Source organism: Cherax quadricarinatus, chromosome 1 (assembly GCF_038502225.1).
Source record: "Cherax quadricarinatus isolate ZL_2023a chromosome 1, ASM3850222v1, whole genome shotgun sequence".
Taxonomy (NCBI): domain Eukaryota; kingdom Metazoa; phylum Arthropoda; class Malacostraca; order Decapoda; family Parastacidae; genus Cherax; species Cherax quadricarinatus.
Genome location: NC_091292.1, coordinates 46,990,742 through 47,016,600, shown reverse-complemented (window position 1 = coordinate 47,016,600; position 25,859 = coordinate 46,990,742). Strand labels below are relative to the sequence as shown.

At 41.6% G+C, this 25,859-nt stretch overlaps 1 protein-coding gene across 1 annotated transcript in view; it reads left to right on the top strand.

Moving 5' to 3' along the window:
- Positions 1-18,899, top strand: part of LOC128705785 (alpha-2-macroglobulin-like) — a 177,135-nt gene extending 158,236 nt beyond the window's left edge. The window contains exon 21 of the mRNA XM_070085794.1: positions 18,630-18,899. Within this exon, the coding sequence (XP_069941895.1) occupies positions 18,630-18,665 (36 nt within the window). The 3' untranslated portion in view covers positions 18,666-18,899. The remainder of the gene's footprint in view (positions 1-18,629) is intronic.
- The last annotated feature ends 6,960 nt before the right edge of the window (positions 18,900-25,859 follow it).

Here is a 25,859-nt window from a genome sequence, read left to right as displayed (position 1 = left end):
AATAATTTCACATTTTTGTTTCGTTAATACCCACAACAATCCAACAATTTCTTTACAACACAAGTCTAGACATTTTTTTAACTATTTCATCTCAGGTCACTCCCCACGAAGTAACCTCCTCCCCACCCTCCCGAACCCTCACACTCCAACCAACACCTCACAATTTTCACTCATAACCCCCAATTTTTCTCGTTTTAACCCTTTTAGTTCATTAAAGTTAATAAGGGGATACAGTACATCAGAAAGTCACCACAACACTTATAACCACTTTTCGATAAATTCATATTACGAAGTTAATACGCACACACACCTCACTTTGAACACCTTCAAAACACTCTCTTAAATCATTTGAATACTCACAAAAATACCTTTATACATTTCCAAACAACACTGAAATACTCCAAAACATCATTCGAACACCCCCAAAATCACCTCTGAATACTCCCAGAACACCTTCATAAGTACTCTTGCACATCATTTGAACACCTTCATAAGTACTCTCATAATCATTTGTACACCTTCAAAAAACACCTTTGAATGCTCACATAAACACCCTTGAACACCTTCAAAACACCTTTGAATAACCTCAAAACACCTTTGAACACCTTCAAAACACCCTTGAACACCCTTGATCACCTTCAAAAAAACAACATTTGAACACACTCAAAACACCTTTGAACACCTTTGAACATTTCCAAACAACACTGAAACACTGCCAAAAACACCATTTGAGTACTCCCAAATACACCACTGAATACTAAAACACCACTGAATACACTCAAAACACCACCAAAATCACCATGAAACACTTCCAAAAAACACAATTTGAGTACTCCCAATTACACCACTGAATACTACTAAAACACTGCTGAATTCAATCAAAACACCCTTCAACACCTTCAAAACACCTTTGAACACCTTTGAACATTTCCAAAAACACTATTTGAGTACTCCCAATTACACCACTGATTACTACTAAAACACCGCTGAATTCAATCAAAACACCCTTCAACACCTTCAAACACCCTTGAACACCTTCAAAACACTCTTGAACACCTTCAAAAACACCTTTGAACATTTCCAAAACACTATTTGAGTACTCCCAATTACACCACTGATTACTACTAAAACACCGCTGAATTCAATCAAAACACCCTTCAACACCTTCAAACACCCTTGAACACCTTCAAAACACTCTTGAATACCTTCAAAAACACCTTTGAACATTTCCAATCAACACTGAAACACTTCCAAAAAACACAATTTGAGTACTCCCAATTACACCACTGAATACTACTAAAACACCGCTGAATTCAATCAAAACACCCTTCAACACCTTCAAAACACCTTTGAACACCTTCAAAACACATTTGAACACCTTCAAAACACTCTCATAATCATTTGAACACACTCAAAACACCTTTGAATAACCTCAAAACACCTTTGAACACCTTCAAAACACCTTTGAACACCTTTGAACATTTCCAAAACACTATTTGAGTACTCCCAATTACACCACTGATTACTACTAAAACACCGCTGAATTCAATCAAAACACCCTTCAACACCTTCAAACACCCTTGAACACACTCAAAACACCCTTCAACACCTTCAAAACACCTTTGAACACCTTCAAAACACCTTTGAATACATTCAAAACACTCATAATCATTTGAACACCTTCAAAAACACCTTTGAATAACCTCAAAACACCTTTGAACACCTTCAAAACACCCTTGAACACCCTTGATCACCTTCAAAAAAAAACAACATTTGAACACACTCAAAACACCTTTGAACACCTTTGAACATTTCCAAACAACACTGAAACACTTCCAAAAACACCATTTGAGTACTCCCAAATACACCACTGAATACTAAAACACCACTGAATACACTCAAAACACCACCAAAATCACCATAAACTAAGATCAACACCCACATCCCACAACACCCACAACCCACAACACCCACAATTTTTTCTCGTTTTAGCCCTTTTAGTTCATTAAAGTTAATAAGGGGACACACTACATCAGAAAAAGTCCCAACAACAACCCACTTATAACATTTTTTTTTCTGTATCTCTAGTTCGACAACAACACCCACAACACCCACATCCCACAACACCCATGAACATTTCCAAAACACTATTTGAGTACTCCCAATTACACCACTGATTACTACTAAAACACCGCTGAATTCAATCAAAACACCCTTCAACACCTTCAAACACCCTTGAACACACTCAAAACACCCTTCAACACCTTCAAAACACCTTTGAACACCTTCAAAACACCTTTGAACACATTCAAAACACTCTCATAATCATTTGAACACACTCAAAACACCTTTGAATAACCTCAAAACACCTTCGAACACCTTCAAAACACCCTTGAACACCCTTGATCACCTTCAAAAAAACAACATTTGAACACACTCAAAACACCTTTGAACACCTTTGAACATTTCCAAGCAACACTGAAACACTTCCAAAAACACCATTTGAGTACTCCCAAATACACCACTGAATACTAAAACACCACTGAATACACTCAAAACACCACCAAAATCACCATAAACTAAGATCAACACCCACATCCCACAACACCCACAACCCACAACACCCACAATTTTTTCTCGTTTTATCTAATTTCATCAGAAAGTCACAACACCCACACCCCCCATTTTTTTCTCGTTTTAACCCTTTTAGTTCATTAAAGTTAATAAGGGGCCACACTACATCAGAAAAAGTCACAAAAACAACCCACTTATAACGTCTTTTCGGTATCTCTAGTTCGACAACAACACCCACATCCCACATCACCCACATCCCACATCCCCCACACACACACACAGACACACACACACACATCCCTAACCTAGCCTAACCTAACTTATCCTAACCTAGCCTAACCTAACCTAACCTAACCTAACCTAACTTATCCTAACCTAGCCTAACCTAACCTAACCTTACCTAAATTATCCTAACCTAACCTAACCTAGCCTAACCTAACCTAACTTAACCTAACCTAACCTAACCGAACCTACCCTAACCTAACCTTACCTAACCTAACCTAGCCTAACCTAACCTAACCTAACTTAACCTAACCCAACCTAACCTAACCTAGCCTAACCTAACTTAACCTAACCTAACCTAACCTACCCTAACCTAACCTAACCTAACCTATCTTAACCTTACCTAACCTAACCTAGCCGAACCTATCCTAACCTAACCTAAAATATATTGGAACACTTCCAAAATACATTAGAGTACTCCAGAATTACTTTGAACGACTCCATTTTTTTTGGATATTTCCAAATTAGTTTTGAAAACTTTATCGTAAAATCGAACATTATTTTCTTGTTGGTAAAACACACTCAATGGTAGAAATATTTACTCGATTTCCGAATAGAAGCACTGTCCTCGCTCTGAGAGACTCATTGTGGGTCACCCCAACACATGGTGTAATGCGCTTCACACCCAAGGTAGAACATAACACCTGCGTCAACTCAGGACAGACAGGCGCCATGTAATGCGGGTAACATCCAAGGTAGAAAATCATCTCTTTCCAGACCAACTGTCTATCCTAACCTAACCTAACCTAACCTAATTCCTAACCTAACCTAACCTCACCTAACCGAACCTAACCTAACTCCATCAATCACCTCTATCCTAACCTAACCTAACCTAACCTAACCCAACCTAACTCCATCAAACACCTCTATCCTAACCTAACCTAACCTATCCTAACCTAACCTAACTCCATCAAACACCTCGAATACTACCTAACTTAACCTAACCTAACCTTACCTAACCTACCGAACCTAACCTAACCTAACCTAACCTATCCTAACCTGTCCCAACCTAACCTAACCTAACCTATCCTAACCTAACCTAACCTAACCTAACCTAACTTATCCTAAGCTAACCTAACCTAACTTATCCTAACCTAACCTATCCTAACCTAACCTAAACACTGACTAACTTTGAACCAACTCTGAACACCACTGATCTTCTTCAAAAAATGCTCTGCACATCATTTGAACACCTTCAAAAAAACACCATCAAACACCTCCGAATACTCCCAAAAAAACACTACTGATTACTACCAAATCACCACTGAATACTACCAATCACCGTCAAAATCACCAGAAACTAAGTTTAACATCACCATCTAACATCCTTTTTATAGAAATCCCCTCAAATCACTATAACCAAGAACTCCCTCCCCATTTGGCGCATAAAAAAAAAAGCATGAACACAAACCTAATACGCAAACACTTAGTACATGATCACCATCAACTGAAAACATATCTTATACACACACATAATATAAGACAATCACCAACTACAATCACCCATGTTCACTTACCTCAAAATCACTAATATCACAGAAAACAATCATTTTTATAAACATTTCACACACACACACACACACAAAAAAAAATCATATTTGACAATATCTAAGCGCACTCACCTCACTACCACCAACACACGATGTCTCACCTCACAGGACCGACGAGCTCACCTCCAGTGACGTCACACTCCCATTGTGTTACTTGGTGGTTGGTAACATCACACCTAACCCCCCTTGTTTCAACCTGTTGTACCCTACATTATCTAAGAACACTATATCCAAGACGATTACCAGATTTTATGATCCCCAACACCAAGATCACAGAAAACACACATTTTTATAATTATTCACACAAAAATCACGATCACCAATTCCATATCATGTTTACCGTCATCTATCAACACTAATCACCAAGATCACCAAAAAATCTAAGATCATGCATCTCAAAACTACTATGATCACTGAAAACACTTATTTTTTAAACATTCGCACAAAAATAAGACATACACAAAAATACCACAACACTTCCACCAACATCTATAACATATCACTATCACAAAAAAAAATAATACACAAACACCCACATATTATACATTTCAATTGGAAATTTAAGACATGAGACATACACACCAAATCTAAGACATTCACCTCCAACTAAGACATACACATCACCCTTAAAACTTCCTTCCTTATTCATTCCGCATATCTCCTAGAGCTGTTTTAACCCCGACGGATCCACCACGACGTAGGAGCCAGAGGAACCATCACCACTCCAACACCACCTACTACACTCTGGCTCCTACGTCGTGGTGGATCCGTCGGGGTTAAAACAGCTCTAGGAGATATGCGGAATGAATAAGGAAGGAAGTTTTAAGGGTGATGTGTATGTCTTAGTTGGAGGTGAATGTCTTAGATTTGGTGTGTATGTCTCATGTCTTAAATTTCCAATTGAAATGTATAATATGTGGGTGTTTGTGTATTATTTTTTTTTGTGATAGTGATATGTTATAGATGTTGGTGGAAGTGTTGTGGTATTTTTGTGTATGTCTTATTTTTGTGCGAATGTTTAAAAAATAAGTGTTTTCAGTGATCATAGTAGTTTTGAGATGCATGATCTTAGATTTTTTGGTGATCTTGGTGATTAGTGTTGATAGATGACGGTAAACATGATATGGAATTGGTGATCGTGATTTTTGTGTGAATAATTATAAAAATGTGTGTTTTCTGTGATCTTGGTGTTGGGGATCATAAAATCTGGTAATCGTCTTGGATATAGTGTTCTTAGATAATGTAGGGTACAACAGGTTGAAACAAGGGGGGTTAGGTGTGATGTTACCAACCACCAAGTAACACAATGGGAGTGTGACGTCACTGGAGGTGAGCTCGTCGGTCCTGTGAGGTGAGACATCGTGTGTTGGTGGTAGTGAGGTGAGTGCGCTTAGATATTGTCAAATATGATTTTTTTTGTGTGTGTGTGTGTGTGTGTGAAATGTTTATAAAAATGATTGTTTTCTGTGATATTAGTGATTTTGAGGTAAGTGAACATGGGTGATTGTAGTTGGTGATTGTCTTATATTATGTGTGTGTATAAGATATGTTTTCAGTTGATGGTGATCATGTACTAAGTGTTTGCGTATTAGGTTTGTGTTCATGCTTTTTTTTTTTATGCGCCAAATGGGGAGGGAGTTCTTGGTTATAGTGATTTGAGGGGATTTCTATAAAAAGGATGTTAGATGGTGATGTTAAACTTAGTTTCTGGTGATTTTGACGGTGATTGGTAGTATTCAGTGGTGATTTGGTAGTAATCAGTAGTGTTTTTTTGGGAGTATTCGGAGGTGTTTGATGGTGTTTTTTTGAAGGTGTTCAAATGATGTGCAGAGCATTTTTTGAAGAAGATCAGTGGTGTTCAGAGTTGGTTCAAAGTTAGTCAGTGTTTAGGTTAGGTTAGGATAGGTTAGGTTAGGATAAGTTAGGTTAGGTTAGCTTAGGATAAGTTAGGTTAGGTTAGGTTAGGTTAGGTTAGGATAGGTTAGGTTAGGTTAGGTTGGGACAGGTTAGGATAGGTTAGGTTAGGTTAGGTTAGGTTCGGTAGGTTAGGTAAGGTTAGGTTAGGTTAAGTTAGGTAGTATTCGAGGTGTTTGATGGAGTTAGGTTAGGTTAGGATAGGTTAGGTTAGGTTAGGATAGAGGTGTTTGATGGAGTTAGGTTGGGTTAGGTTAGGTTAGGTTAGGTTAGGATAGAGGTGATTGATGGAGTTAGGTTAGGTTCGGTTAGGTGAGGTTAGGTTAGGTTAGGAATTAGGTTAGGTTAGGTTAGGTTAGGATAGACAGTTGGTCTGGAAAGAGATGATTTTCTACCTTGGATGTTACCCGCATTACATGGCGCCTGTCTGTCCTGAGTTGACGCAGGTGTTATGTTCTACCTTGGGTGTGAAGCGCATTACACCATGTGTTGGGGTGACCCACAATGAGTCTCTCAGAGCGAGGACAGTGCTTCTATTCGGAAATCGAGTAAATATTTCTACCATTGAGTGTGTTTTACCAACAAGAAAATAATGTTCGATTTTACGATAAAGTTTTCAAAACTAATTTGGAAATATCCAAAAAAAATGGAGTCGTTCAAAGTAATTCTGGAGTACTCTAATGTATTTTGGAAGTGTTCCAATATATTTTAGGTTAGGTTAGGATAGGTTCGGCTAGGTTAGGTTAGGTAAGGTTAAGATAGGTTAGGTTAGGTTAGGTTAGGGTAGGTTAGGTTAGGTTAGGTTAAGTTAGGTTAGGCTAGGTTAGGTTAGGTTGGGTTAGGTTAAGTTAGGTTAGGTTAGGTTAGGCTAGGTTAGGTTAGGTAAGGTTAGGTTAGGGTAGGTTCGGTTAGGTTAGGTTAGGTTAAGTTAGGTTAGGTTAGGCTAGGTTAGGTTAGGTTAGGATAATTTAGGTAAGGTTAGGTTAGGTTAGGCTAGGTTAGGATAAGTTAGGTTAGGTTAGGTTAGGTTAGGTTAGGCTAGGTTAGGATAAGTTAGGTTAGGCTAGGTTAGGGATGTGTGTGTGTGTGTCTGTGTGTGTGTGTGGGGGATGTGGGATGTGGGTGATGTGGGATGTGGGTGTTGTTGTCGAACTAGAGATACCGAAAAGACGTTATAAGTGGGTTGTTTTTGTGACTTTTTCTGATGTAGTGTGGCCCCTTATTAACTTTAATGAACTAAAAGGGTTAAAACGAGAAAAAAATGGGGGGTGTGGGTGTTGTGACTTTCTGATGAAATTAGATAAAACGAGAAAAAATTGTGGGTGTTGTGGGTTGTGGGTGTTGTGGGATGTGGGTGTTGATCTTAGTTTATGGTGATTTTGGTGGTGTTTTGAGTGTATTCAGTGGTGTTTTAGTATTCAGTGGTGTATTTGGGAGTACTCAAATGGTGTTTTTGGAAGTGTTTCAGTGTTGCTTGGAAATGTTCAAAGGTGTTCAAAGGTGTTTTGAGTGTGTTCAAATGTTGTTTTTTTGAAGGTGATCAAGGGTGTTCAAGGGTGTTTTGAAGGTGTTCGAAGGTGTTTTGAGGTTATTCAAAGGTGTTTTAAGTGTGTTCAAATGATTATGAGAGTGTTTTGAATGTGTTCAAAGGTGTTTTGAAGGTGTTCAAAGGTGTTTTGAAGGTGTTGAAGGGTGTTTTGAGTGTGTTCAAGGGTGTTTGAAGGTGTTGAAGGGTGTTTTGATTGAATTCAGCGGTGTTTTAGTAGTAATCAGTGGTGTAATTGGGAGTACTCAAATAGTGTTTTGGAAATGTTCATGGGTGTTGTGGGATGTGGGTGTTGTGGGTGTTGTTGTCGAACTAGAGATACAGAAAAAAAATGTTATAAGTGGGTTGTTGTTGGGACTTTTTCTGATGTAGTGTGTCCCCTTATTAACTTTAATGAACTAAAAGGGCTAAAACGAGAAAAAATTGTGGGTGTTGTGGGTTGTGGGTGTTGTGGGATGTGGGTGTTGATCTTAGTTTATGGTGATTTTGGTGGTGTTTTGAGTGTATTCAGTGGTGTTTTAGTATTCAGTGGTGTATTTGGGAGTACTCAAATGGTGTTTTTGGAAGTGTTTCAGTGTTGTTTGGAAATGTTCAAAGGTGTTCAAAGGTGTTTTGAGTGTGTTCAAATGTTGTTTTTTTTGAAGGTGATCAAGGGTGTTCAAGGGTGTTTTGAAGGTGTTCAAAGGTGTTTTGAGGTTATTCAAAGGTGTTTTTGAAGGTGTTCAAATGATTATGAGTGTTTTGAATGTATTCAAAGGTGTTTTGAAGGTGTTCAAAGGTGTTTTGAAGGTGTTGAAGGGTGTTTTGAGTGTGTTCAAGGGTGTTTGAAGGTGTTGAAGGGTGTTTTGATTGAATTCAGCGGTGTTTTAGTAGTAATCAGTGGTGTAATTGGGAGTACTCAAATAGTGTTTTGGAAATGTTCAAAGGTGTTCAAAGGTGTTTTGAAGGTGTTCAAAGGTGTTTTGAGGTTATTCAAAGGTGTTTTGAGTGTGTTCAAATGATTATGAGAGTGTTTTGAAGGTGTTCAAATGTGTTTTGAAGGTGTTCAAAGGTGTTTTGAAGGTGTTGAAGGGTGTTTTGATTGAATTCAGCGGTGTTTTAGTAGTATTCAGTGGTGTAATTGGGAGTACTCAAATTGTGTTTTTTGGAAGTGTTTCAGTGTTGATTGGAAATGTTCAAAGGTGTTTTTGAAGGTATTCAAGAGTGTTTTGAAGGTGTTCAAGGGTGTTTGAAGGTGTTGAAGGGTGTTTTGATTGAATTCAGCGGTGTTTTAGTAGTAATCAGTGGTGTAATTGGGAGTACTCAAATAGTGTTTTGGAAATGTTCAAAGGTGTTTTTGAAGGTGTTCAAGAGTGTTTTGAAGGTGTTCAAGGGTGTTTGAAGGTGTTGAAGGGTGTTTTGATTGAATTCAGCGGTGTTTTAGTAGTAATCAGTGGTGTAATTGGGAGTACTCAAATAGTGTTTTTGGAAATGTTCAAAGGTGTTCAAAGGTGTTTTGAAGGTGTTGAAGGGTGTTTTGATTGAATTCAGCAGTGTTTTAGTAGTATTCAGTGGTGTAATTGGGAGTACTCAAATTGTGTTTTTTGGAAGTGTTTCATGGTGATTTTGGTGGTGTTTTGAGTGTATTCAGTGGTGTTTTAGTATTCAGTGGTGTATTTGGGAGTACTCAAATGGTGTTTTTGGCAGTGTTTCAGTGTTGTTTGGAAATGTTCAAAGGTGTTCAAAGGTGTTTTGAGTGTGTTCAAATGTTGTTTTTTTGAAGGTGATCAAGGGTGTTCAAGGGTGTTTTGAAGGTGTTCAAAGGTGTTTTGAGGTTATTCAAAGGTGTTTTGAAGGTGTTCAAGGGTGTTTATGTGAGCATTCAAAGGTGTTTTTTGAAGGTGTACAAATGATTATGAGAGTACTTATGAAGGTGTTCAAATGATGTGCAAGAGTACTTATGAAGGTGTTCTGGGAGTATTCAGAGGTGATTTTGGGGGTGTTCGAATGATGTTTTGGAGTATTTCAGTGTTGTTTGGAAATGTATAAAGGTATTTTTGTGAGTATTCAAATGATTTAAGAGAGTGTTTTGAAGGTGTTCAAAGTGAGGTGTGTGTGCGTATTAACTTCGTAATATGTAAAATTGTGACTAGTGAATTTATCGAAAAGTGGTTATAAGTGTTGTGGTGACTTTCTGATGTACTGTATCCCCTTATTAACTTTAATGAACTAAAAGGGTTAAAACGAGAAAAATTGGGGGTTATGAGTGAAAATTGTGAGGTGTTGGTTGGAGTGTGAGGGTTCGGGAGGGTGGGGAGGAGGTTACTTCGTGGGGAGTGACCTGAGATGAAATAGTTAAAAAAATGTCTAGACTTGTGTTGTAAAGAAATTGTTGGATTGTTGTGGGTATTAACGAAACAAAAATGTGAAATTATTTGGATTAACCTGGGTTAAGAGTGAAAATGTTTTCCCTATGATGTAGGTACTATATCCCCTTATTAACTAAAAGGGTCGTCATGATTCAGCCTGTGTGTGTGGGGGTCATCGCGTGACGTCACTGACCGTCGAGTAAACACCCTTCATTAGACCTGTAGTAAGCATGCCCCCATAGGAGGAGTCTATTTTGAATGCTTACCCCCAGAGGGGGGATTCCAAAAACTTGATCCGAGGAATTTCGAAAACCCCATAGGGGGGAATCCAAAAAAAACTTGATCCAAGGAGATGGAGAATTTCGAAAACCCCATAGGGGGATCCAAAAACTTGATCCGAGGAGATGGAGTCATGGTATTGTCGAGAAATTTTTTGGGGTTGGGGGGTGAAAGTGGGAGGGGGATCCGAGGAGATGGCGACTTTGATATTGAGAAATTTTTTGGGGATGGGGGTGAAAGGAGGGGTACCCAAAAAAACCTTGATCCGAGGAATTGGAGAATTTCGAAAACCCCATAGGGGGGAATCCAAAAAACTTGTATTATCGAGAAATTTTTGGGGTTGGGGGGTGAAAGTGGGAGGGGGAACCTTAAAAATTTGATCTGAGGAGATGGAGACTTTCGAAACCCCCATAGGGGGGAATCCAAAAACTTGGTAATATCGAGAAATTTTGGGATGGGGTGAAAGTGAGAGGGGGAACCTCAAAAATTTGATACGAGGAGATGGAGAGCACAAGAAAATGAAATTCAAAAAAAAAATTCGAAACCCCATAGGGGAGAATCCAAAAACCTTGATCCAAGGAGATCATAAGAAAAAAAAATCGGGGCGTGGGGGCGATCCGGACGGCGCTGCAGAAGGCGCAGCAGAAGGCGCGGGTGGGGGTTGCGAAGGGCGCGGGCGGGCGCGCGGGCGGGCGCGCGCGGGGGTCGCGAAGGGCGCGGGGGGGCGCGCGGGCGGGGCGCGCGGGCGGGCGCGCGGGCGCGCGGCGCGACGGGGGTCGCAAAGGGGGAGTCGTGGGTGGGGGTATTGGTTGGGGGGGTCAAGGGTGAGGTAGTCTCGAGGGCGAGGTCAAGGGTGAGGTAGTCTCGAGGGCGAGGTCATGGTCATTAGCACATAGGTGTGAAAAGGTGACCCTCCAGCTGCTGGTCCTAGACCGGATACCTCGCTCAGTGGAAGGCCTAAACCGGAAGTCCTCGCTCTGTAGAAGGCCCAAACCGGAAGTTCCTCGCTCCGTGGAAAGCCTAAACCGGAAGTTCCTTGCTCTGTAGAAAACTATACTACTTTATATATATATATATATATATATATATATATATATATATATATATATATATATATATATATATATATATATATATATATATATATATATATATATATATATATATATATATATATATATATATATATATATATAGCGCGCGTGTGTGCGACAGTGTATGTTTGTATATGGAGCTGGACCAGCTAGTTGTATTTGGTACTGCTAAACAATTGTTCGCAACAGGATGTTAAAGTCATTCTCTGTTGCTGTTGTGTCAGGCTGGAATATTGTTGAAGAATGAGACAATATATCATGTGTGTCTCATTAATATAAAAACTTATCGGCTGCAAGTGGCTTTTTCAGCCTGTAGATGATGTGTTTAGTTCACTAGTCTTGAATTTTTTTTATTTTATTTTATTCATTTAAAGTTTTACAGCTTATTATTAAATAAAAAGATATAAAATGGGTACAGTAGGATCCTCAATCCTACAGAACATACACTAACAAGTTTTAACAACACATTGTAATTGACATAAAAGAGGTTACCCATATACACTCACAAATTTTTCCATATAACATACTACTATAATATAAACAATATAAACTATATAACTATATAAACTATATAAAATATAAACTATATAAGCCTTTCAGATTTGTATAGTTAACATACTATGACTGACATATGACAAAGGTTCACAACCTTCACAGTAGATAATCAGAGGAATGACCTACATCACAATCTCAGTTAAAAAAAAAATAAAATACATGCACTTCCCAAAATTAACCCCTATACAATAAGAATTACCTAAAAACATACATACGTGCCTCACTACAATCCCTCTTTAAGCATTGAAAAAAATGAAAATCCTAAGCCTCACACTTATACTAAATAAATATTAATAAATATTACTAAATATTAATACAGCCTCTTCCACCGCCTGAGCACATTATATAAAGTAAGAGACTAAACCATACTCTCCCATTACAAATTTTTAACGAGGCATTACAAATTTATGGAAGTCAGTAGCGCTCCATCTCTCATCAACTGGATGAGCACATTATATAATGCTAGAATAAAGTCAGTACACTCGCTAAAAAAACCCCAACACTAAACACAAACAACATAATTTAAATAACCTCTCATTGCGATACGATTATCGCACATGAAATATGCCCAATAAAGGCTATAAACGCACACTCTACATAAGCCCAAAAACTCTTCAAGGTCTTACACCTATAATCTTGACACCATTCACACTTAATACATGAAGAAGGTCATGACGACCCTGACACATCAAACACAGAATTCTCCATTCGTTACTACGTAATTACTTGATATCACCTTTGTTTTCTGTGCCCACTTGCATGCTACATACACTTCTGCCACACATCTACACCTTCTGTGCCCACATACACCTCACTCTCACCCCTCCCCAGGAGGCGACCCCGCTGTGTCCCCCTGAAATTCCCCCTTCTCGTATGTAATCCCCAACCCCCCCCGTTTACTCACTCAGCCCAAGTCGTAGATTCATGAGAAACCCTAACGTTAACATTCTATACCCTTCCGAAAAATCCTTCTCCCACCTCCTCCCATACAGTTCTCTATTACGACACATCGTACGATAAACCGTTACCGCTAGTACCCGCCTCCGCACCTCACAATCCCCCCTCCCCCTCATCACCCACGATATATATATATATAATCCACTATTATATAATCCAAAGCTCTTATAACACACTCATCGAACCCTCCCACATCCAGGCTTAGTGCACGCAGAACCGACACCCCTCGGACCCCCACCCCCTGTACAACCCTACTTAACCAATACCTAACACCCTCCAGTCCCCCACAAAAGTATACTGCATGGAACGCCGTCTCATCCTCCCCACAGATTCCACACCTTCCGCCCACAATTACCCCTCTGGTTCTTAGTACCTTCCCCGACGGTAGTATGCCATGCAGAAAACGATATGTTACCTCCCTTACCCTAGGCTTTAACTTCGACTTGCTAAACCTATACCAAATACTCTTCCATGCATACATGGGGAACAATCCCTCAACTGGTACAACAATCCTTTCTTCAAGCAGCCTACACAAAACCCCTACTCGAATTTTCCTGAGTTCTCTAACCAACATTAAAGCCCTCGAAACAGTTTCACATTCCCTCAACTCCACACCACCATACAACTTACCCAACCTATCATGTACTTTTCCCAGCTGCCCTCCACTCACCTTCGCGCAAAATCTCCCATTTAAGAAACACACATTTAATCCTCCTCAGATCCATCAACCCCAACCCACCCTGGCGCACAGGTAACATTACAACCTCTCTCCTCAGCCAATCGCACCTTGAACCCCACAAAAAGTTAAACACTCGTCTCAGAATTCCCACAATCGCCGTCCCTGTTAATGGGAACACGGCTGCTACGTGCCAAACCTTACTATACAATAATACATTTATAACAATCACTCGTTGCACGAGAGTCAGATGATGAGGTCGCAATGCACCCAGACGCCCCTGAATCCTTTCCATTAATCTATTCGAGTTTTCCTCTCGAGCAGCATCCAAGTCATCCTTATAGGTGATACCACAAATTTTTAAAGACACCGTTTGTTTCCTCACAACGTTACATCTCCCCCCCCCCTCCACCCACTCACCCAACCCCCTGATCACTGACTGCTCTCTATTTACCTGCATCCCTGTTGCATTTCCGAACTGTTGCACAGCATCATCCAAAACACCCAACGCCATCCCCTCTCGAACCAGGACTGTTGTATCGTCTACATATCCTATTATTCCAGGCCACACTTTCCCGACCTCCCCCACACCTCCACTCGTGTCACATACACAACTTTCAACCATTCTATAGAAGGGGTCCTGAATGCACGCAAACAACATTTGTGACATGGGACACCCCTGCCTAAGTCCCCTACCCATTACAATCTCCTCCCCAAGCATCCATTAATCTGTACCCTCATCTTAGCTCCATTGTACAACGTGGTTACCCAATTAACTATTTCTTCCCCATAACCCTGCCTCCTAAGTATAGCTCCCAATGCTCCCCTTTCCACCCTGTCATAGACCCCCTGCCAGTCTAAGGACAACAACGCCGCCCTCCGTCCCACCCCCCTCCTTTTGACTCCACAAAACTTCTCAGTATTCCATGACCCTCAATCATCGACCTTCCAGGCAAACCATACTGTGTTTTCGAAACCACTCTCCCTACCTCACATTTAAACCGATTACCCAAGACTTTAGCGAACAACTTATAATCAGCACATAACAGAGATATGGCACGGTACTCCTTGAGGGTGTGCTGCCCCTTACCCTTCTGGACCAACACTACAACTGCTGTTGCTTGCTTGTCCCCCATCACACCCTTCTCCTTCATCATGAATCCCCTTATCACCTCCCAATGTTGGAGGTAAAATTCAGCCGGGAGACCGTCTATTCCCGGTGCTTTGCCCTTCCTCATTCCCCTTAAAGCCAACTCTATTTCCTCTTCAGTTATTACCCCCCCTAAAGCCTTTCTATCACTATTCCCTAAATTACACGTCACATACTCACACACCTTCTCTGAATCCACATTCCCCACCTTCCCACTTGTCCAATACCCTTCATACCATTTATCTGCATATGCACACATTCCTTTCGTAATTAGTATCTCCTGACCCATTCTATAACCCCCCGCCATCTCATGTACCTTTAACCTCGGAATAGCTGTAACCTGCTGTCTTTGTTTTTGACGTCGCAACACACACGCCGATGGCTTGTCTCCCCAAAGCACCTCCTCTACCCCTGCCTGCACCCTTACCGCTTGAAACCTCTCATTTTGTAACTCCCTCAGTCTCCCCTTGACCTCGACAATTTCATCCATAGGATAGTTGCCCCCACAGCCCTCTTCCCATAATAGCCCCTTAACCTGTCCTCTAAATAATTTGAAAGGCCATATTTTAAATCATTTATACGTTTGCCCACCCCCACATAATATTTCCTAATCCTTTCCTTGGCTACACAATCCCACCATTGTACGACATCTTCCACTCCCTGTGCCTCCTCGCTAAGCTCCTTCCATAGGACAGAAAATCCCGCTAACCCCTCCTCATCACTCAATGCACTTATATTTAATTTCCAGTAACTCCTGTATATTTCTGCAAGCGCCTCCCACCCAACCTCCACCAACACTGCTCTATGATCCGACCATGCTACTTCTACAGTTTTGAAAGATCTCACTACAACCCCGTGAGAAAGATACACTCTATCTAACCTCGCTGCATACCCTCTCCAAACAAATGTATGCTCTGTCTCCCACGCCCCCCCCCCTCGAATGCGTCCCTTAACCTAATATCCCTCAATAAATCTCGTAGGGCCACTGACGCATAACCTGCCCCTTTCGGTTCCACATCAGCCCTCCTAATGACGCAGTTCCAATCACCTCCTACTATTGCCACCTCCGGTAATGCACGGAAAAAAACACAAGGTCTTTACACACAAACTCCTGCTTCACCTGTACGTTATTCTCAGCAGGCGCATATACGTTAATAAAGGCCACACGTTTTCCCATCCACAAACCATCTACGCGCAACACCCTCCCCCCTCCCCCCTCACTTCTCTGCAAAACAAACGGGCTCGCCTCCCTAATTAATATACCCACCCCTCCTTTCAAACGGGCAGATGGCAGGGTTACCACCCGAAACCCCTCCATCTCCAACTCCCTACCCTCCTTAAAATTATGCTCCTGAAGGAACACAACATCCACTCTAAATTTATTCAGAAACATTCGAAACCATTCTCTCTTTACACTATTACACAAACCATTAACGTTTACTGTCATACACCGGAGGCCTATTAAAGTTTCCACCCCTGCCTCCTCTCTTCACTCTTCCGATGGGCACCAGAACATGTGGGACCACTTGTCACCTGCACACTTCCCTCTCTCCCTCCCCCCCTTCTTTCGGTGCCTACTGTCATGGCCACTACTACTTTCACCTTCTACCCATATTTGCTTCCCAGTCCGCTGCGCTGGCGTTAGGACATCATCTGAATCCGACGCAGCGGCTCTCTTTCTTGTGACAGGCGCATCCTCCATGGCTTGGTCTGGGGATACCTCACAATGTACCTCAACCTCCACTGTACACAGTGGCAATGATCTTGGTGACACCTCAGTCACGCTGTCACTTCCGTCGTCCGAATAGTTCTGTTGTTGATGCACCACAGCCTTCAACTCGTCTTCTACCACCTTTCCAGGAGCAGCCACCTCCTCAGGCGGTGACAAGGACTTCAGAACCTCGGCTAATTCCTCCTCAATTTCCAACACTTCCTCCTGTACTTTTTGCTCAACCCGATCCACTGGAAGTGTCTCTGGGCCAGGTAACTGGTCAAGGGCCTCACCCTCTCCCCCAGCCTTATGCGCCTCATCCACTATCTCGCTCCATAGACGACCACGCCCTCCTTCACGTCGTTGATCATCACCTGCTTCCCCCGGTATAGAAGCGGATGTGTCCGCCCCTGAGCCAGGAGCTCGTTGCCGCTTCCCACACTCCGCCGCTATGTGATCATATTCCCCACATAGTCGGCATGTACGCCTTTGCCAGGCGTACGACACCATGACCTGTGTCCTGAATTCCTTTAGGTACACGTAAGACGGTATGGGGTGTCGCAATGTCATTTTTAGGTTAAAAGTGCCCTCCGGCAGACCTGTGTAGGCACCCGTTACCCACTTACCAACCTGGGCCAAATGAACAGTTCCGTATTCCTCAAAAACTTTTCTGATATCTGTCTCATCAGCCTCAAAGGGGACATTACACAGTTTAATCCATGTATAATGTCTGGATACATCGATCATCCTCACACGCACAGCTGGTCAAGACTTACGTCCTGAAAACGGTTGACCAACGACTCGTAAACCGTTGCTGAGAGCAGTTTCACAAAAAATCTACATGCTCCGTTCAGTGCTACTCCGTACAACTCGCCATCCTGAATGCCATACGTGTCTCTGATGATTTTAGGTAGTAATACCTGGGCTGAAGCTGGCGTTACTGCCCCACTGAGAAGTTCAACGCCGACAGTGTTGATCCTGCGTCTATAACTGAACGCCATGTTGACTAATGGTAGTTCTCCTGAGCTGACGACAGAGGCGCGACAAGCACCACCTCCCACTACTGCAGTCAGGGAACCGAAGTGCGTTTGCGCAGGAGGTCTACACGGCCCAAGAGCGATGCAGACAATGTCTAGTCTTGAAACAAACCTGTTTTGACATACAGTTCGTCCTAGGAAAGGTTGGAGGGAGGGGGTAAAGGTGGTTTTGTGTGCTAGGGGCTTAGACTTCCAGCAGGTTTGCGTGAGCGAGTGAGAGTGGAGACATATGTTTTTTTATGACTGGACGTGCTGTAGGAGTTTGAGCAAAGTAAGATTTATGATGGGGTTCAAGAAAGCCGGTTAGCCGGACTTGAGTCCTGGAGGTAGAAGGTACAGTGCCTGTTCTCTGAGGGAAGAGTTTTTAAACTGTAGTGTAGACACACCTCTGACAATACAGTGATAGGGTGAGTGATGATGAGAGTGTTTCTTCTTTTCTCGGGTAAACCTGCCTCGGTTGGAAATGGCAGATGTGTTAATAATAAAAAAATGCATAATATATTCATGATACATGTATATATGATATATATTATCAGCAAATTGATGAGTATTTTTATTTGCTAAAGTTTTTCACCTGCACTACAAGCTTCATGACTCGAATACAAAGATGAATTACAATCAGGAGAGTTGAAGAAGTGTAGAGGTAATATGAGTTAATTATTCTTTATGACTTATTAAAAGACAATCGGTCTCTTAAGTAAGAAACTAATTATCTTACAACACGGTTGATGGACTCTAATTCATCTCTATGTTCAAGATATAGTTTGCAGCACAAATTTTTTGTCAATAAAGACGCCAAGCGTTGCACATGTCTTACATATCAGCTTGTTTTGTATATCATATGTAAAGGAAACTGCTAGTTTTGTCCACCTGCGCAGGTGCATAAAGTGTAATTTGTCTGTTCATGTTAACTCTACCACATAAAATGCTAAACTTGGTATTTCTTCTCTTTACAGAGCTACACGCTGCCACCTGCCACTGAGTGCCGCTAGGAGGTCCAGTCTTCATGTTAGTGCTCAAAGTAACATTAACTGCTTTGAAGAATTTTATCAGCTCTTTATTAACAGCTGATGCTAGAATCATCATGGCACTGAGATTAATAAACGATGCTGATGTATCAAAGTCGTGGATGACTTTATAATTAATGACATCGTATTGAAGAATGATAGTTTTTATTTCTCTGTTGTTGTATTATTACGCTTTCCAATTACACTGATATTCTTTAACCTGTGAATTATTTACCTATTAGAACAGACACTACTCTATTGCTTGTACTTATATTACCTGATGTTATCTTCAGCTACGTTTACCAACATCGCTATTCTATGTTGGTAATGCATATTTAATATATCCCCGGGAAGAACAATGGGGAGTGTCTTATGCTGTTTTGTCTTCCAGAACATTGGTATCAACCTCATATTGTAGTTCCCAGTGGTGGCTGCCTTAAGTTGTACATCCTGCTAGAACAACGGCGGTTACCTAATGATGAACGTAACCTAAGAAATAATGTAGAATTACCGACATGTTGGGTAAAAGGACACATGTGTAATTAAAGTGTCATTTTATTGTGGTAACGTTTCGCTCTCCAAGAGCTTTGTCAAGCCGTGACCCGTTACAAAGCTCCTTTTGAGCGAAGCTTCGAAACAATAGAAAGTTACACTACTTTCACCTGTGTACCTTTAGGTAATACCCTTTAAGAACATTGGTGGCAACCTAATATTGTACCTCACTGTTAGAAGAGTAGTGACAGCTGACAGAAGTGACTGCCAACATGGCAGAGCAAGTAGTCTTATGATTTACTGTATCTCTCTGCAGGTAGAGTGAAGGCATTGTACCCCGTGTAAAAAATAAAGTAATTGCTGCCTTTTCGTGCATCTCTGCAAGTATATTTATGGCAACCTAATGTAACCCTACTGGTAGAGTAGTAGCTACCTACCCTCCCACAGTGTTGTGACGGCCATAATTTGTACCACTGCAGGAAGAATGGTGGATAAATTATGTTATTCCACTCTAGATTGAGAACTGGCAGTCATTTGTTGTACCTTCCCTTTTTCCTTGTAAGTAGAGAAGTTTCTGCATTATTTTGTACCTCCACAAGTATATTGGTAACTGATTCATATTGTACCCCTGCCAGTAGAGTAATGGCTGTCGTACGCTGCTCTTCCTGGAAATAGTGATGGATGATACATGTAATTAGAATAATGAATGCTTTCTGCTGTGCCCTTTCTGCAAGCAGAGTGTTGGCTGTCTTATGTTGTACCATCTTCAAGCAGAGTGTTGGCTGTCTTATGTTGTACCATCTTCAAGCAGAGTGTTGGCTGTCTTATGTTGTACCATCTTCAAGCAGAGTGGTGGCTGTCTTATGTTGTACCATCTTCAAGCAGAGTGGTGGCTGTCTTATGTTGTACCATCTTCAAGCAGAGTACAGGCTGGTTTATGTTGTTCCTTCTGGAACTAGAACACCGACTGCCTTTATCTGTGCTTCCACCAAGTGTAATGCAGCCTTCACCGCTTTCAAGGGGTGAAGACTGCCAATAGTTTTGCCTTTTGTATGTAGAGTTGTTTTACGCCATAGCTCAAACATTGTCCTCTTGCTAGAAGAGTGGAGACAGCTTCATGTTGTTCCCCCATTCTGCAATTAAAATAATAGCTGTTTAAATCTGTATCTTCTCGTATTACCTTCATGCAAGTAGAGTTATGTTATGCCTCTGCAAGAGACATAACAGATGGGTGCTTTACGTTACACACCCAACAAGTATTCTGGTGCCTGGGATATATGCTCCCTTCAAGCAGAGTGGTGGCTTACTTATGTTGTACTTAATACAAGTACAGTGGTGGCTTTTTTTATTGAGCCTCTGCAGGTAGTGTTGGTGGTCTTATGCCTTACCCTCTGCAAGAAATGTGGTGGTATCTTATGTTGTAACTCTGCGAGTAGCGTGGTGGCTTCCTTTCATTGTTCCTCTGGAAGCAGAGAGGTGGCATGTTTTATATTGCTACTCTGTGATAAAGAAGTGTCTGTAAGAAGGGTAATAGTTTCCTTATGTTTCTGGTCCTGCAAGATGATGGATGGCTTCATTACGTTTTATCCCCTGCAAATAGAGCAGTGGCTAATTTTTATTATACGCTTTCAAGTAGTGGTGGCTGCATTATGTTGAACCTCTGCAAGTATAGTAGTGCGTTCTGTATGACGTCTCCCCTGCAAGTAGGGGGATACCGGCTTCATGTTGTACTCCGGCAAATAGAGTAGTGTGCTGAAGCAGGATATAATAACGAGGACCGAAAGGAGCAAGGCGATGGATGCAGGACTATCAGATGACAGCAAGAGGACTGAAGGAGGGGAAAGTGCTAAGAAGTCCCTTGCAGAAGTGATATCAGGCCACCGGGGTTTCCAGCAGATGATAAGTGAAACAACAAAAGAGATGCTTAAATCTGATTCAGAGATATGGAAGGAAAAGAAACGGGAAGAGAGGGAGAGGTCAATATTTATGCACTGATTTCAGGAGGCTGAAGGAACAAACTATGAGGGGGGGAATTCAAGGGAAAAAAATTGTTTCGTCAAATTGACATTCAGGTCAGAAATCGTATGGAATAAGATCCTACAACAGAAGCCAGTGAAAAAGACTTTTGAGAATATCTGTGAGTGTACCCTAACCACAATAGAACACGAAAGAATGAAAACAACTAAGATTAAGGGTAAGAAGACACCAGTGAAAGAAAAGAGAGACAGAGCAAGCATCAACTGACAGGAAACCTCAGATTCAGGGGAACACCATACACAAAAGTTTTCAGGATTCCCTCAACCCCTACCACCCCATACAAACCAACACAATAACCAGAAACAAGCCACACTTCACAACCCCAACCCCAGCCTCTCCCAGCATTATTACCACCATTACAACAACCTTTCATAATATCCCGCCCTGCCTTCCAGATCCCAAGTCCATACCATTCCCTCCTATCTCCAGGAATTCAGTACTGGAAAGAAAGCTGAAGGTATGATACACCAACATAGATGGAATATCAAATAAGAGTGAAGAGAGGCATGAATGGATAATTGGGGCATCCATGGACATCATACCACTCACAGAGACAAAGCTCATGGGGATAATAACATATGCAATTTTTTCCAACTGGATATCACATCCTGAGGAAGACAGAAGGAGCATAGGGTAGAGAAGGAATTGCACAGCTCATCAAAAAAAGTGGAGTTTTGAAGACGTGGGAGAAATGGACAGAGGAGAAGCAGATGGCTTTATAGTAGGAATACTTCAGACTGTGAGTCCAAAGGTGATGATAGCAGTGATGTATAACCCGTCACTGAACAGCAAGAGACCAAAACAATAATACGATAAGAGCAATTGAGCAATCGTCTATACTCTAGCTTAGGTGGCCAAAAGGTCCCACGTGGGTAGGGCAAAGTTACTTGTCATTGGGGATATCAGCCACAAGGAGCCACATGGGGAACCAGAAACATGGATGGCTAATATGCTGGAGTCAGTATTGGAAAACTTTATGCACCAATATGTTAAAAATACAACCAGAGAGTGAGAAGAGGAGATGCTGTACCAGCAAGGCTGTACCTCGTATTCACCTTGGACAGTTCAGACATGGGATATTACACATGAGAAACCCATTGGCGCTAGTGATCACATCCTGAGTTTCTAATAACAAAGTGCAGGTAAGCAAAGAAGTTCATACCAAGGGGTAACAGAAAACAATAAAAGACCAGAATGAGCCCATGGTTTACCCTGAGGTGTAAAAAGGCCAAAGCCAAGTGTGCTAGAGCAAGGAAAAGGTATAGAAGGCAAAGGACTCGAGAAAACAAGGAGATAAGCAGAAGAACCAGAAATGAATATTCATAGATAAGAAGAGATGCCTAGATTCAATACAAGAATCATATACCAACAAAAGCCAAATCTGACCCAAAGTGTTATAGAGTCAAATCAGGAGGAAAACAACAGTCAAGGACCAGTAATCAGGCAGAGGAAGGTAGGAGGGGAACTCACACAGTGACAAAGATGTGAAGAGCTTAGCATAAGATTTAGAGAATTATTCACAGATGAAAGAGGAATACTTCCAGCAAATAGAAGTGGAGGAGTGCATCAGCAAGTGCTGGACACACTTCGCATAACCAAGGTGTAGGTGAAGAAACTGCTAGGTGAACTAGATACCTCGAAGGCGGTGAGCTCAGTTAACATATATACGTGGGTCCTGAGAGAGGGAGCAAAAAAATGGTGTTGGCCTCTAGCATCAATCTTCAATAAATCTCTCGAAACATGGCAACTGCTTAAGGTATGGAAAACAGCAAATCTAGTCTGTGGGGGAAAAGTTCTCCTGCCTTGATTTGAATTTTCAGTTACGTTGTTTAATCCTCACCATTTATTTTAAAGGCCTCACGCCTATCGTGTGAGTAATTTATCGAGCTGTGTAACTGAATTGTTTCTCTTCCGCATTTTAGCCTTGATTTTCGGCTCGGGTCATCCGACACATGCAGAGATAAAGTTAAGGGAGTATTGATTAAGGATCAAGAGACGTCGCTACACCTTTCTACCTGACACTGGTCTGGCACTACCCTTCCACACGTGGCAGACCACCTAGCCAGCTACACAACATTCTCCCAGTTGTAATTACACCAGCGTTTCTGGTTTCTTGATGGGCTACTCAGCATCAACAATGTGGCTATCAGAGGATCAGTCCACCTTTCCTCGGCAGAATATACAAGCGTGTTAGGGACCACCATCATTTGTGGCCTGTCGGGTTCGATTCCCAGTGGAGTAGAAACATTTCGACGTGTTTTCTTATACCTGTTGTCATGTTCACCTAGTAGCAAATAGGTACTAGGGTGTTAGGCGACTGCTGTGGGTCGCATCCTGGAAATAATACAGACAGTCCTCGATGGCACACTGACTTTCCTGGGTTATCCTGGGTGGCTAACCCTCCGGGGTTAAAAATCCGAAGAAAATCTTATCTCTTATCTTATCTTATGACCAGCTGTAATCCCCTCTCCCCCCCAATAAACATCGGCTTGAGATCCAGAACATTGGCACGGCACCATTCCTTACACCTGTTGTCCTGTTCACCTAGCAGCAAATAGGTACCTGGGTGTTAGTCGACTGGTGTGGGTCGCATCCTGGGGGACAAGATTAAGGACCCCAATGGAAATAAGTTAGACAGTGCTCGATGACGCACTGACTTTCTTGGGTTATCCTGGGTGGCTAACCCTCCGGGGTTAAAAATCCGAACGAAATCTTATCTTATCTTATCTTATCTTCTATACCCCACGACACCTGTGAATAAATTAGCTTTGAATTAGTAATTATTTATATATTTTAGTTTTTCTTAAAGTAGGATTAATTTCAGGTTTAATTGTTTTATATTAATGACTGTTGTTTATTATAATAAAATTGATTATTTTATTGTTATTGAATTTTATATTTTCTTTCCGTAAGGAACAACCAGCATTGTCAAATGCTTTCTAAGGTTTGACAGGGCTGAGTAAACACAATTTTTAAGAAAGGAGACAGATATGCAGCATTAAACTACAGACCAGTGTCAATGACATGTATAGTATGTAAAGTCATGGAGAACATTGACAGGAGAACAGTGGTAGAGCACATAGAAAAGATTAGGCTTATGCCTGACGGCACGGAATCAGGGATGGGAAATCCTGTTCACAAATCTACTTGAGTTCTAAGACAAGGTAACAGAAATAGAACAGGAGAGAGAGATAGGGATTGGCAGATTGCATGTTTTTTGGGCTGTAGGAAGTCTTTCAACTAGTACCACACAAGAGACTGCTTCAAAAACTAGAGGAACAGGCAAGAATAGTAGGGAAAGCACTGCAATGGATCATGGAATACCTGACAGGAAGGAAACAATGAGTGTTTGTAGGTTGTGATGAATGGTTTGAAAAACCGACAAGTTGAAGATTGAGACACTTATGCAGCATATGGGAATCTTTATTCAGGAAACGTTTCGCCACACACTGGCTTCATCAGTCCAATACAAAGAGGAAGGCGTAAGGAGAGGAGGAGAATGAGGTAATCAGTCCCTCAGCCTGGAGTCGATGTGTTCAGTCCATCACTCTTGTAGAATGTACAGCATAGGGCCGTAGACGTGGCTTATATACTGTAGTGAGGTGAGGTGAAGCAGGCGGAGGCGGGGTCATAGTGGTACCATCCACTAGTCGAAGTAGGTCTTCGTCCAAAGGTTGAACAAGTGTTGAAGAATTCTTTGTAACAAGATCCCATGATGCTGCAGTGTCTGACAGTTGTGATGAATGGTTTGAAAAACCGACAAGTTGAAGATTGAGACACTTATGCAGCATATGGGAATCTTTATTCAGGAAACGTTTCGCCACACACTGGATTCATCAGTCCAATACAAAGAGGAAGGAGTAAGGAGAGGAGGAGAATGAGGTAATCAGTCTCTCAGCCTGGAGTCGATGTGTTCAGTCCATCAATCTTGTAGAATGTACAGCATAGGGCCGTAGACTTGGCTTATAAACTGTAGTGAGGTGAGGTGAAGCAGGCGGAGGCCTGAATAAAGATTCCCATATGCTGCATAAGTGTCTCAATCTTCAGTGTTTGTAGGTGATGAGGTATCAGATTGGCGCACTTGTCGAGTGGGGTTATACAAGCGTCAGTCATGTTATTTCTTGTATTTGTGAAGATATGATGGAAGGAATAGATTCAGAGGTGTCTGTTCGCTGATATGAAACTAATGAGAATACAGTCGGATGAGGATCAGTTACAATTACAAAGGGGACCTAAACAAGCTGCAAGCCTGGTCCGACAAATGGCTCATGCAGTTTAACCTCATGAAGCATGGAGAAAGACGAAGAAGACCTCAAACAGACCACAGGCTAGGGGATCAAAAGCTGGAAACCTCACTTCAAGGTGTTGGGATTTTCGGTCAAAATCTTTATTTTTCAACCGATTTCTTTTATTTTTGGTGTACATTTAGAAGTGCATATGTAAATGAATATGACTGTGGAAATTTGTCTGGACTGCCTCCATGTGAGTTGTCTACCCTAGCAAGCTCTGTTGACACCGAGCCCTGAGGCTGGTACCTCAGCCTCACAAGTGGCTTATAGGACACATCTCCATAAATGACTGAAGTTGCAAGAAATCTCGCCTGCATGCACGTATAAAAGACTAACTTACTTGGTGTTGGAGAATTTATCC